The sequence below is a fragment of the Oncorhynchus keta genome, chromosome 19 (genome assembly GCF_023373465.1).
Source record: "Oncorhynchus keta strain PuntledgeMale-10-30-2019 chromosome 19, Oket_V2, whole genome shotgun sequence".
NCBI classification, from domain to species: domain Eukaryota; kingdom Metazoa; phylum Chordata; class Actinopteri; order Salmoniformes; family Salmonidae; genus Oncorhynchus; species Oncorhynchus keta.
Window position 1 is genome coordinate 66433201 of NC_068439.1, and position 13048 is coordinate 66446248.

General features: G+C 44.2%; 1 protein-coding gene across 1 annotated transcript; it reads left to right on the top strand.

Annotated features, from left to right (window-relative positions):
* The first annotated feature begins 7830 nt into the window (after positions 1 to 7830).
* LOC118398723 (CCN family member 2-like) lies at positions 7831 to 10685 on the top strand. The gene is made up of 5 exons (XM_035794364.2): positions 7831 to 8130; positions 8387 to 8603; positions 8729 to 8983; positions 9099 to 9310; positions 9437 to 10685. The coding sequence occupies exons 1-5, from the start codon at positions 8071 to 8073 to the stop codon at positions 9731 to 9733; spliced, it is 1041 nt and encodes a 346-aa protein (XP_035650257.1). The 5' UTR covers positions 7831 to 8070; the 3' UTR covers positions 9734 to 10685.
* Positions 10686 to 13048: the final 2363 nt, after the last annotated feature.

Genomic DNA, 13048 nt, shown 5'->3' on the forward strand with positions numbered 1-13048 from the left:
CAGGTGGTATTTATTCCCACCACAGGTATTTCACCAGCTTGCCTACCAAGGCTATTCAGCTGTTTATGTTATCACATTGCATTGTAGACTAAATAATGCACTGTGGTGGGATCATAATCAACTGTAACACTAAGTACTATAATGTATTTGAAAAATATTATGGCAGATTACAGACAGGTCTCTTGTTGTTTTGGCTCTTAACTAAGCCAAGCACTGCTAATGTTCTTATTTACATGTGGTCGTGAGGTAGCGGCTGACTAGCTGTTAAGCTTATTTTTGGGGCAAACATTCTTTCCCCTCCACACTTGTAAGTCCCAAAACCTCATTGCATAAAAGTAATCATGTTTCAAGTGGGTCTCTCTGTACCACACCCTGGCCTTTGACGACCTTAGTTCCGTTATGAAGTCTGCTATGTAAAGACGAGCAGAGAGGAGATGGTGACAGATTAATGGACAAAGACCCCCTAATGACCGGCGTCCTGGTCAGGAGACAACAAACAGCAACCAGCATAAAGGGGATCTTCTGTGGAATGTTCCAAAAACTCCTCTGTAAGACAAGAAACATACAGCAGGGGGGCAGTGTGTGGGATGTCTAGGCTTATATTTGGAACTCTGCAATTTGCACATGAAACTGTTCAAATCATTATCTCTTTGGATTCCAAAAAGTACAGAGGGTTCAATAAATCTTGGACTTCCAGGCCCCCATATGGGATTCCGTTCAGGAAGAATGGTGGGTTTCACAGACATGGGTCAGAGAGAGAGGGAGAGAGATGCAGCAGACCTGGGCTCCTCATTCACTGTCATTACCATGGTAGCCCCCTTGGAAGGCAGTACATCTCTGTGGATGAAATTATTTTATGCTGTTTGTTGAAAGAAGTTCAGCACCGTGGCGCTTCCCTGGGTTGGCCTTTCTAGTGTAAACAGCCAGTCAGTTTCCACAGCCAAGGCTATTTATAGACAACCTCATCTATCAAACTCATTTCTACTTTCCAGCCCCTCTATATTTCTTACAGCTTTCAGCTGGATCCTTTATCCCCCAATTCTATTTATTTGTTTCATGCTTTCAAGGACAATTTGATTGAGCCATTCCTAGTCTGTGGGTTTGCTCCATGACACGAATTATGTAGTAAGGTCCAACAGTCGGCGAGAGTCTGGGCAATGAATTACCTCAGTCAGCCTTGGTATTTCAAAGAGCCAGAAACTATAGCCTTCATAATGAGCTCATTTTTTTAGATCTCTGCCACATGTCCAGTTTAAACAGTGGTGGAGGGACGGTCAGTTTGAAGTTTCAAAGCAGGGAACATTCCTGGAGTGCGCTGCCAACTGCCAGCGATGGAATTTTAGTTGGAGATGGTGAGGTGGATATGGATATGAAGGGAAATCATATTTGTTCTTATTTGCTTTAGGGTTCAGTCAGTTTAGTGTATAGTTGTTCCCAGACACTTTTGGATGATCAACCTTTCAACTGAAATAGCATGTCAAAACCTTGTTTATTTAATATCTGATTATTTTAATCTTTGATCAGATTTTTCAGAGTGAACAATAATGCTATGTAGGTTGTAAAATGCATAGGCGATGCATACCAGGAAATTATTATTATTATTATTATTATTATTATTATTATTATTATTATTATTATTATCTTACTTCTGAAAAATTAGGTTTAGAAGAATAACATGTACACTTTTTTGCTGAATATGTGGCATAATCATCAGAATCATATTGTGTTCTATACTCAATCATGTTTTTCACTAAGGTTAGCTCACTGTACACTTGAACTTGTAATATTTAACTCATGTTCGTAACTTACTCATTACCCTTAATCAGTATTATAGTGCTGATGATTCAATCATCCCAACAGAGCTCTGTGTACAGAGTAAGCTGGGTGTTGGAATATTAGACATACAGGCTATAGGCTTTTTGCAACCATCTTGTGTTTATGTTGCTGTTGGTAAAGTGCAACATCTTCTAGCTACCTGAGCACCTAGGAAACTCTATGAGCCGAACAAGGTCCTACCTTGCCTAAACGGGGAAACTGTCAAATTCAACATTGCCTTTACTATTCCAAATGTAGAAGTAACTGTAGTGGATAATGAATGAATGAGGACGCAATGAGAGGAAATGCTGAGTTAACCTGTGTGTTCAGAGGACAGAGGCACTGTACAGGGCGTACTGTGACATCACCTCACCTCCTCTCCTATAACATGGCCAAGGGCTCCCCATGGAAAACTTTCCCAGTGAGGAAATTCTGTGGAGCGCCTTTGGGGAATTCCTTCGTCACAGGGTCCATTCTGGCCTCTTGTGAGGTCATCATATTCCTTACTGGGAGATGAGCAGAGAGGACAAAGTTGTCTTGAGGCAAATCCCACGAGGAATGCACTGCAACAATCTCACAGGAATGCTATGCTGCTGTGGCTGAAAATACGCCCTCCGTAAAAACCGAAGGGAATCCATCATGGTGCACTCCGCCCTCCAGACAGAGCTAAGGAGACGTTGTCCAACTGGAGGCTCTCTTTCCATGCCACTACAGTAATACGTGGGTGTCAATTTGCTAATGTGTATATGTCTTTATTGCAGTATTATTCCACACAAACATTTCAGCAGAGGAAATAATTGGAATAATACTAGGGAAAGCACAGTGGGGCTATAGCGTGTGACAGTGATCCACGAGTCCCCCCTTCTCTTGAAGACGTATTATGATTACACTAAGCTTGAACTAGGTTTGGTTTCCCGTCAGCAGAAACAGAAGCTCAGTTGTTATATTTTTTACCCTAAAGTAAGTGAAAGCAGATTAGGAGGTGTGTCTTATAAAACTAATCCAAAGAACATCTGGGTATGGTTACTGTATTGATCACATTTTTGCTTTTGAGTTTGAATAAGAAATTACATTTCTGTACCTCTCTTCTACTGTATTGGGCCTATCTATTTTTTGTCCTAATCATGCATTCACTGGGATATTTAGGCTAATATTTATATTAAAGGCCAAAGGAAATACTTCCAAGATGGTAAGAAGCTTTGACTAGTAGGCTGGCTACACGTCACCACATAAGCCTGGTTTTCTGACAAGTTTATGTTTATAATTTATCAAGATAATTTCTGAATAGTGTGGAGAGCTGGCACGGCTTGTCAAAGACATTCCATTATTAGAAGAAAATAGTGAGTAGTTTTCCACATATCGTTGATAAGAAGGTCCAGTCCTGTTAAGTTGACATTCTTCTTTTGAATTTCTAACATAAATTGCATGGAGGCAATATAATTTGCTTCTATCCAATCCCATTTCAATCTTGCATGTTGTGTCTTTTCTGGAAGGACACACATATTGCTATAATAAACCTTCAGACCATGGAAAGTCTAATTCCATCCTAGATTATGTCTCTGGTTTGGTAAAAACACAATCATCATATACAGGAATTTAGGACATTATTCTGACTCCTTGACTTCTTCCACATTTTGTTACGTTACAGCCTTATGGATCAAATGGATTACATTTTAAAAAACCTCCGCAATCTTCACGCAATACCCCATAATAACTTAAGCTAAAAACAGTTTTTTTTTACATTTTGCAAATTTATTAAATAATTAAAAACATAAATACCTTATTTACGTAAGTATTCAGACCCTTTGCTATGAGACTCGAAATTGAGCTCAGGTGCATTTTGTTTCCATTGATCGTCCTTGAGATGTTTCTACAACTTGATTGAAGTCCACCTGTGGTAAATTCAATTGAGTGGACATGATTTGGAATGGCACGCACCTGTCTATATAAGGTCCCACAGTTGACAGTGCATGTCAGAACAAAAACCAAGCTATGAGGTTGACGACATTGTCCATAGAGCTCCAAGACAGGATTGTTTCGAGGCACAGATCTGGGGAAGGGTACCTAAATATTTCTGCGGCATTGAAGGTCTCCAAGAAGACAGTGGCCTCCATCATTCTTAAATGGAATAAGTTTGGAACTACCAAGACTCTTCCTAGAGCTGGCCGCCTGGCCAAACTGAGCAATCGGGGGTGAAGGGCCTTTGTAAGGGAGCTGAACAAGAACCCAATGGTCAATCTGAGAGATCTCTAGAGTTCCTCTTTGGAGATGGGAGACCCTTCCAGAAGGACAACCATCTCAGCCAGCACTCCACCAATCAGGCCTTTATGGTAGAGTGGCCAGAGAGAAGCACATGATAGCCCGCTTTGAGTTTGCCAAATGGCACCTAAAGACTCTCAGACCACGAGAAAGAAGATTCTCTGGTCTGATGGAGCCGAGATTGAACTCTTTGGCCTGAATGCCAAGCGTCACGTCTGGAGAAAACCTGGCACCATCCCTACGGTGAAGCATGGTGGTGGCAGCATCATGCTGTGGGGGTGTTTTTCAGCGGCAGGGACTGGGAGACTAGTCAGGATTAAGGCAAAGACGGAAGGAGCACACTACAGAGAGATCCATGATAAAAAACCTGCTTCAGAGCGCTCAGGACCAAGACTGGAGTGAAGCTTCACCTTCCAACAAAACGACCCTAAGCACACAGCCAAGACAATGCAGGAGTGGCTTCGGGACAAGTCTCTGAATGTCCTTGAGTGGCCGGCCAAAGCCCGGACTTGAACCTGATCGAACATCTCTAGAGAGACCTGAAAATAGTTGTGCAGCATGGCTCCCCATCCAATCTGACAGAGCTGGAGTGGATCTGCAGAGAAGAATGGGAGAAACTCTTCAAATACAGGTGTGCCAAGCTTGTAGCGTCATACACAAGAATACTTAATGCTGTAATCGCTGACAAAGGTGATTCAACAAAGTACTGAGTAAATGGTCTGAGTACTCATGTAAATTTCAATTTTTTTGGAAACATTTGGAAGAATTTCAAAAAAACTGTTTTTGCTTTGTCATTATTGGGTATTGTGTGGAGATTGATGAGGGGGGGGGATTTTAATCAATTTTAGAATAAGCCTGTTACATAACAAAATGTGGAAAAAGTCAAGGGGTATGAATCCTTTAAGAAGGCACTGTAGATGGAATACCTCAGGGAGAACACTTGCAATTTGAACACGGTTACGTAAATGTCAAACAGAAAAGGCCTGTCCCAAATGACGCCCTATTCCCTATATAGTGCACTACTATTGACCAGGACCAGCAGCGATCTGGTCAAAAGTAGTGCCATTTGGGACACACTTGGCAGTGGACATGGAGATAACTGGAATCACACTGCGCAGACAATTACTCCTTGGCAGAAAGTTTATATCTGTTTGTATTTTTTGCTAATGGGAACAACTTAACCACAACACCCTCCTCCATACAGGTAAGGGGAAGGTTAGTAACATGGTCAGGTCTGCCACATCCCACAGTACATATCTGCTGGCTACTTTATTTACACTAAATGTGGAATCCTTTCCATTACGTCACCAGCTCTTGACCTCTGACCCTAGCTAACTGCTCCCTGTCACTCCAACATTAGCACCCGGTCACTTATTCCAAATTGGACTCGCGGTCAGTGGAATCTCTAAGTCATGATCCCATGGGATATACATACTGTACCTGTCCTCAAGGGGGTACAGACACTAAAGGGGAAAATAGCTGTGCTATTGTCTGCACCCAATGTGGAATGTTGAATTTGGAATACTTGCCATGCTTAAGCTAGAGTTTCAGACCCCTTTTAGCCACCATGGAAAACCAGGGAGCATGACATTAAAGGTTAACAGACCTGAAAGTATTTACCTATGTGCCATTGAGTGAGGAATGTCGTAGGGAAAAGGTGTACACCAGCAGGCGCTGGCTGAGGGCATAGTGAGAGGGGGGCAGAGAGAGAGAGGTGTGGGGGGACAGAGAGAGAGAGCACTAATGGAGAGCTCCAGGACAGCAGCCTAAGACAGGGAATCTGATGCTAATAGACAGCTAAGTTTTACCTCACACAGAGTGGTTTATTGAACACTGCCCAGCGGAGGGGAGTTCAGGTCATCTAGACACCCAATACTGCAATGGAAAGCCACACCACACTGTTATTGGTTCAGGAAATCGAGCACACAGTCAAATACGCAATAAACTGCTACTATTTTGACACGACGGGGTTAAGGAACTGGCAGCCTCTGCTTGGCCACGAATTAATCTGTATTGACAGACAGGGAACATTACCATGTCACACACTGTCCAGAGAGAACTTTTTCAGACAGTACAGCCCCTGAGGAGCTCCTACAGTACTGTGTGCTCAGAGCACGTTGGGGAAAAAAGGGAAAGACAAGCTGCTAGTGAAGATTCCCATATAAGGCCACGCTTCCTCCCAGTCGGTGTGTGCATGTAGTAATAGTATGTCGGCTGGCGCAGCCGCGCATTCCTCCAGCTCCAAGTTCTCTCTGGGAGTTTTTCATTTCCGATTCGGTGGCTGGTGAGGAGCAGGGCTGCCTTTCATAAGACTGAGGTGGAGAGTCTGGGGCTTGTGTGATCCTTTTATCAAAAATATACAAACCCAAGAGTCTAGCCGATTTCCTGCAATCCTCAAGTCTGCGCAGTGTCTAGAGCCTGATGGAGCAAAATAGGATCCCACACCTGGAATGTGAAACACCTTTGCTTTAAAGTCCATGGACTAAACTTTCTTATTGAGGTGAAAGCACATGGCTATAAAAAAGTATATGATTGAAACCAAAGACTTGAACTTCTGAGAAAGAGTCTGTAAACTAGACGGTTTATACAAACCCCCATTTAAGGACTTGGTTGATTAAATCCCAATACCCCTGATTTATTAGACTTGTGGATATTGGATATTGCATAAATCTAATACACTGAGTATACAAAACAAAACATTAAGGACACCTGTTCTTTCCATGACATAGACTGACCAGGTGAATCCAGGTGAAATCTATGATCCCTTATTGATGTCACTTGTTAAATCCACTTCTATCTGTGTAGATGAAAGGGGCGAGACAGGTTAAAGAAGGGTTTTTAAGCCTTGAGACATTTGAGACATGGATTGTGTATGTGTGCCATTCAGAGGGTGAATGGGCAAGACAAAATATTTAAGTACCTTTGAATGGGGTATGATAGTAGGTGCCAGGCGCACCAGTTGGTGTCAAGAACTGCAACGCTGCTGGGTTTTTCACACTCAACAGCTTCCCGTGTGTATCAAGAATGGCCCACCACCCAAAGGACATCCAGACAACTTGACACAACTGTGGGAAGCATTGGAGTCAACATGGGCCAGCATCCCTGTGAAACGCTTTCTAAACCTTGTTTAGTCCATGCCCTGATGAATTGAGGCTGTCCTGAGGGAAAATGGGGTGGGGGGGGGGTAAAACGCAATATTAAGAAGGTGTTAGTAATATTTGGTATACTCAGTGTATATATAAAGGTTAAATAAAAAAAATCATAAATCTGTTGTTTTCTTTCAAACAAAAAACACCCCTGGAAGTGTACAGGGGTTTTATAATGGTACCGTTTTGTAACAGTGACTAAATCCAGCCATGAACTACACTACAGCCCATTGTTTGACAAGAAAATTCACCTGTAAAAATAGGTATTGAAAGTATTTGTAGTCACTAGTGAAGAATCCATGTGTGATGAGCTAGGAGAACAGCAAGGCAGCTATTCCCAATAACAGGGGAGGTTTACAGTCTCTGCGGGATAGAACACAACAGCCGATTACACATAAAAAGGAAAGTTGAGGGATAGTGCCAAGACTGCACTTTTATTTTGATATGTGACAGCACTTTGATTTCAGACAGGAGGAATGCGGAATGGGGGGGGGGTCTAGAGAGGGGGGCAGGAAACTAGGAAAGAATGCCAAGAATGTCCATGTTTGTCCAGGACTCCATTCAGCCATTGGCACGTCACGGCAGCCCTGGGTGTATAAATGCAGGGAGAGCTCCTAGCTTCAGAAACAGAACAACTCCTCCTCCAAGAGAGAGCAACAAGAGCAGCAACAGATATACTACTGAAGCTAAACTCAACTGAGAAAATAACAAGAACAAGACATTTCTTACAAGATCTACTCGATCCGACGACAAACTCCCTAACTACTCGCAAGAGACTAAGGAAGACTTTTGCAGAACCTGAAGACTTATTTTTGTCTAAGATACTCAGAAAAAAACTAAGAAAAGCAAAATGTCTGCTGGAATGAACATGAGACTGATTTCTTTCTTCTGCCTCACTCTCTCCTACCTGGTAAGACCCTTTTACTGAGACTTAAGTTATATGGGAGCTGTATTGCTGTGTCAATGCACCATGTACCAGACAGACCGCAATGAGGTGTCAACATGTCTAGTCCATTACTTAGCAGTTGAAATGGAAATAGATATATTGTTAACACAGTTATATAAGGCTTGATATGCTCTAGCTCTTGGGGTTGATGTACTGTAATGTTAGTAGTTGTGACATTGTGATCTGGGTCTAACAGAGCTCCTATCTCTTTGCCCCTCAGGCTGTGGCTCAGGAGTGCAGTGGGCAGTGTAGTTGCCCCGATGTAGCCCCCCAGTGCCCTCCTGGTGTGAGCCTGGTACCCGATGCCTGCAGCTGCTGCAGGGTGTGTGCCAAACAGATGGGCGAGTTCTGCACAGAGAGGGACGTGTGCGACCCCCACAAAGGACTCTTCTGTGAATTTGGCTCCCCCATCAACCGCCGCATCGGAGTCTGTACAGGTGAGTCCCTCTCAACAGGCTTCTTTGTAGTTATAGTACATTGACTCATAGATGTTTTTTCCCCTCTGCTATTGTTTGTGTGACTGGAGATGTGACATTCTATTCTTATCCTCCGCCTCCCACAGCTAAGGGTGGCGCCACCTGTGTGATCGGAGGGATGGTGTACAGGAGTGGAGAGTCCTTCCAGAGCAGCTGTAAATACCAGTGCACGTGCCTGGACGGTGCCGTGGGCTGTGTGCCCCTGTGCAGCATGGACATCCGCCTGCCCAGCCCTGACTGCCCCATGCCCCACCGCGTCAAAGTGCCCGGGAAGTGCTGCGAGGAGTGGGTGTGCGATGCCCCCCAACACACAAACAGCTTTGTGGGCTCTGTTCTCGCTGGTGAGTCTCAGTCTTAGACACTTGGACATACAGTTACATTGTAGCGATGTAATCTGATCAGCTTTTGAGTGTGGGGATAAAGAGTCTAACGTCACTTCCCCTTCTCTGCCTGCAGCTTACAGAGAGGAGGAGACCTACGGGCCTGACCCCTCCATGATGAGGGAAAACTGCCTGGTCCAGACCACTGAGTGGAGCGCCTGCTCTAAGACCTGCGGCCTGGGCATCTCTACCAGAGTCACCAATGACAACCGCGAGTGCCGCCTGGAGAAACAGTCCCGTCTGTGTATGGTCAGGCCCTGCGAGTCCCACATGGAGCAAAGCATTAGGGTAAAGACATCCTTCAACCACGACCCAAACTAGCCTAACCATTCACTACAATAGAAACACTTCCTCTAATCAAGAATGAAGGAATGGTCACTAATGTTTGTGTTTTAATTTGCTTTGCTCTTACAGAAGGGAAAGAAATGCATCCGCACACCAAGAGTGTCCAAGCCCATGAAGTTTGAGATCTCTGGCTGCACCACCACCAAGTCCTACCGCCCCAAGTTCTGTGGCGTGTGCACCGATGGTCGTTGCTGCACCCCCCACAGAACCACCACCCTGCCCATGGAGTTCAAGTGCCCCGACGGCCAGGTCATGAAGAAGCAGATGATGTTCATCAAGACTTGTGCGTGCCACTACAACTGCCCCGGCGAGAACGACATCTTCGAGTCCATGTACTACAAGAAGATGCTTGGAGACATGGCGTAAATAATGACATCACCAAAGAGCAAAAACAACCAATGACTCTTAACTTGAATCCAACAGATATCCATCTCATCTCGCAGCACAATATTTGTTTTTCTTTTGGTTTGTTATTTCCTCACTTTCTAATTTTGTATTTTGTACAAGGACAGAAACCTATACGCGTATATTCAATGTATATATGTATGAGTATATTGATGTATGTTTAGGGCCACTTTCCCTAAAGACAAGGGGGCTGCTCTGCCGCCCCAAGAAAAATACTGCACTATAGTTCTACTATGTGACAACCTATGTTGTTGTCACAAATTGGCTGATGCCTAAACTCCCTAAACTGTGGTGTGGATCCAACTAACTGGGCCGTTTCCAACCTCGGAGCACTTGCAGTAACAAAGGGTGAAAACTTTTAACCCCAGTTAGAGACACTTAAATCCTTTACCCACCAGAGTGCTACAGCACCAGAGTGCTAGTTGAATGTGTCCTTGTGTATAGTTCACTGTTTGCAGAGCCTAACTGTTGCAGTGTTAATGACAGGTCATGGTTTATCCCATGCTGAAAAACAGCCGTCCTCCCAGACAAGGAGCGTAGTGTGCATGCTTTGAGGGTTTGCCACAGCACTGAGAAAAGAGGTGTTTGACTTTGACTGACTGATTCAGGTTGCAAGGAAGGAATCTGTATTTTGTCAAAAAAGACTGGAGGATTTGTAGCTTCATTCCTTTTTTTAGATATAATTGATTCTGTAAATGTTGTACATATTGTTGTACAGTTGTTGAAGTTAATTTAAAGTTAAAAAGTGTTTGTTTTTTGTTTTTTCTCTTGCTTCAATATGTTTATTGATAGCTTATTTGCTGAGTTTGACTGTTCCTGTGACAGTTTTGATACTATTTTATTGAGAAGTGTGACAAAGAAGTTACATGTTTTCTCTTTTGTTTGGAATAAAATATTATATTTTTTATATAAACATGATGCCTTCCTTCCTTTCTTTGCTCCACTCTTTCAGTGTGTTGTTCCAGCTGAGAATGAAAAGGTAGCCTACCCTACATAACTGCTCCCCTCATCATACCCCAATGTCGTCCCAAACTTTAACATATGACTTCAACCACTAGTATGTTTTTTACACAGCAATTACGTGTTAACACTTTCAGTTCAACAACAGCAGTCAGACCACTGACATTCCACTCATTGGATTGTGTGTGGTCCAGGTCCATGCTTTGCCAGACCACCCAGTCTCTAAGACTAAAGTGTAGTCTGTCTCACTTTTTAGCCACAACACCAGCAGACGTCCGACACGTTTTTCTAGAGTTCTCTATTCTCTGCACGGAGGGAGCGGCAGGCTGCCTGTCCTGCCCGTGTGTTTACACACTAACCAGACAGCAGACTGAGGAAACTGACTCTGGCAGTGTCTGAGGAAAGGAGCAGTCTCAAGCAGACCAATTCTGATCTTTTGCACACTTATTGGAAAAAGAGCTGTTCTGGTTGGTCATAATATTCATAATTTACATCTTCTTAAATTTGCAAAAATCTGATTTACTTTTCAAAAACATTTGGCAGAAAAGCTAATCCATGCTTTTGACACTTCTAGATTAGACTACCGCAATGCTCTACTCTCCTGCTACCCGGATGAAGCACTAAATAAACTTCAGTTAGTGCTAATACTGCTGCTAGAATCTTGACAAGAACCAAAATCATATTACTCCAGTGCTAGCCTCTCTACACTGGCTTCCTGTTAAGGCTAGGGCTGATGTTTTACAACCTACAAAGCATTACATGGACTTGCACCTACCTACAGTATCTCTCTAATTTGGTCCTGCCGTACATACACTTCACAGGAGGTTGGTGGCACCTTAATTGGGGAGGATGGGCTTGTGGTAATAGCTGAAGTGGACTGGTATCCATGTAATTGATGCCATTCACTCTGTTCTAACCATTATTATGAGCCGTCCTCCCCTCAGCAGCCTCCTGTACTACACGTACGCTATGGTGACAAGGCGCAAACCTCCTAATTGTCCCTAGAATTTCTAAGCAAACAGCTGGAGGCAGCGCTTTCTCCTATAGAGCTCCATTTTTACAGAATGGTCTGCCTATCCATGTAAGAGACGCAGACTCGTTCTCGACATTTAAGTCTTTATTGAAGACTTATCACTTTAGTAGGTCCTATGATTGAGTGTAGACTGGCCCATGGGTGCGAAGGTGAACGGCAAGGCACTGGAGTGACGAACTGCCCTTGCTGTCTCTGCTTGGTCGGCTCCCCTCTCCCCACTGGGATTCTTTGCCTTTGACCCTATTGCGGGGGCTGAGTCACTGGCTTGCGGGGGCTGAGTCACTGGCTTACTGGTGCTCTTCCATGCCGTCCCTAGGAGGGGTGCGTCACGTCACTGACATGATCTTATTGTCCAGTTTTGCGCCCCCTCGGGCTCGTGTGGTGGAGATCTTTTTGGGCTATACTAAACCTTGTCTCAGGGTAGTAAGTTGGTGGTCTGTTGATATCCCTCTCGTGGTGTCAGGCTGTGCTTTGGCAAAGTGGGTGGGGTTATATCCTGCCTGGTTGGCCCTATCCAGGGGTATTGTCAGACAGGGCCACGGTGTCCCCTGACCCCCCCTGTATTGGCCTCCAGTGTCTATGCTGCAATATTCTATGTGCCGAAACGCTAGGGTCAGTCTCTCCTATCTGGTGTACTGTGGGAACTTAAGTATGCTCCCTCTAATCTCTCTCTCTCTCTCAGGAGGGCCTGAACCCTAGGACCATGCCTCAGGACTGGACTACCTGGCCTGATGACTCCTGGCTGTCCCCAGTCCCCCAGTCCACCTGGCCATGCTACTGATACAGTTTCTGCTGTTTTGCATGTGGCTATGGCACCCTGACCTGTTCACCGGATGTGCTACCTTGTCCCAGACCTGCTGTTTTCGACCCCCGTCCCTCTCTCTCTATTGCACCTGCTGTCTCAACCTATGAAAAACCAACTGACATTTACTCCTGAGGTGCTGACCTGTTGCACCCTCTACAATCACTGTGATAATTATTTGACCCTGCTGGTCATCTACAGTGTGAACATTTGAAGATCTTGAAGAACGATCAGGTACTCTTATAATCTCCACCCAACACAGCCAGAAGAGGATTGGCCACCCCTCAGAGCCTGGTTCCTCTTTAGGTTTCTTCCTGCCTTTCTAGGGAGTTTTTCTTAGTCACCGTGCTTCTACATCTGCATTGCTTGCTGTTTGTGGTTTTTGGCTGGGTTTCTGTATAAGCACTTTGTGACATCTGCTGATGAAAAAAGGGCTTTATATATCAATTTGATTTGATTGGATTAATTTGTGGAAAAATAT

Coding starts and splice junctions, on each gene's coding strand:
- LOC118398723 (XM_035794364.2), top strand. CDS start 8,071: ATGTCTGCTGGAATGAACATGAGACTGATTTCTTTCTTCTGCCTCACT. Junction 8,131..8,386: donor GCCTCACTCTCTCCTACCTG/GTAAGACCCTTT, acceptor TTTGCCCCTCAG/GCTGTGGCTCAGGAGTGCAG. Junction 8,984..9,098: donor TGTGGGCTCTGTTCTCGCTG/GTGAGTCTCAGT, acceptor CTCTGCCTGCAG/CTTACAGAGAGGAGGAGACC.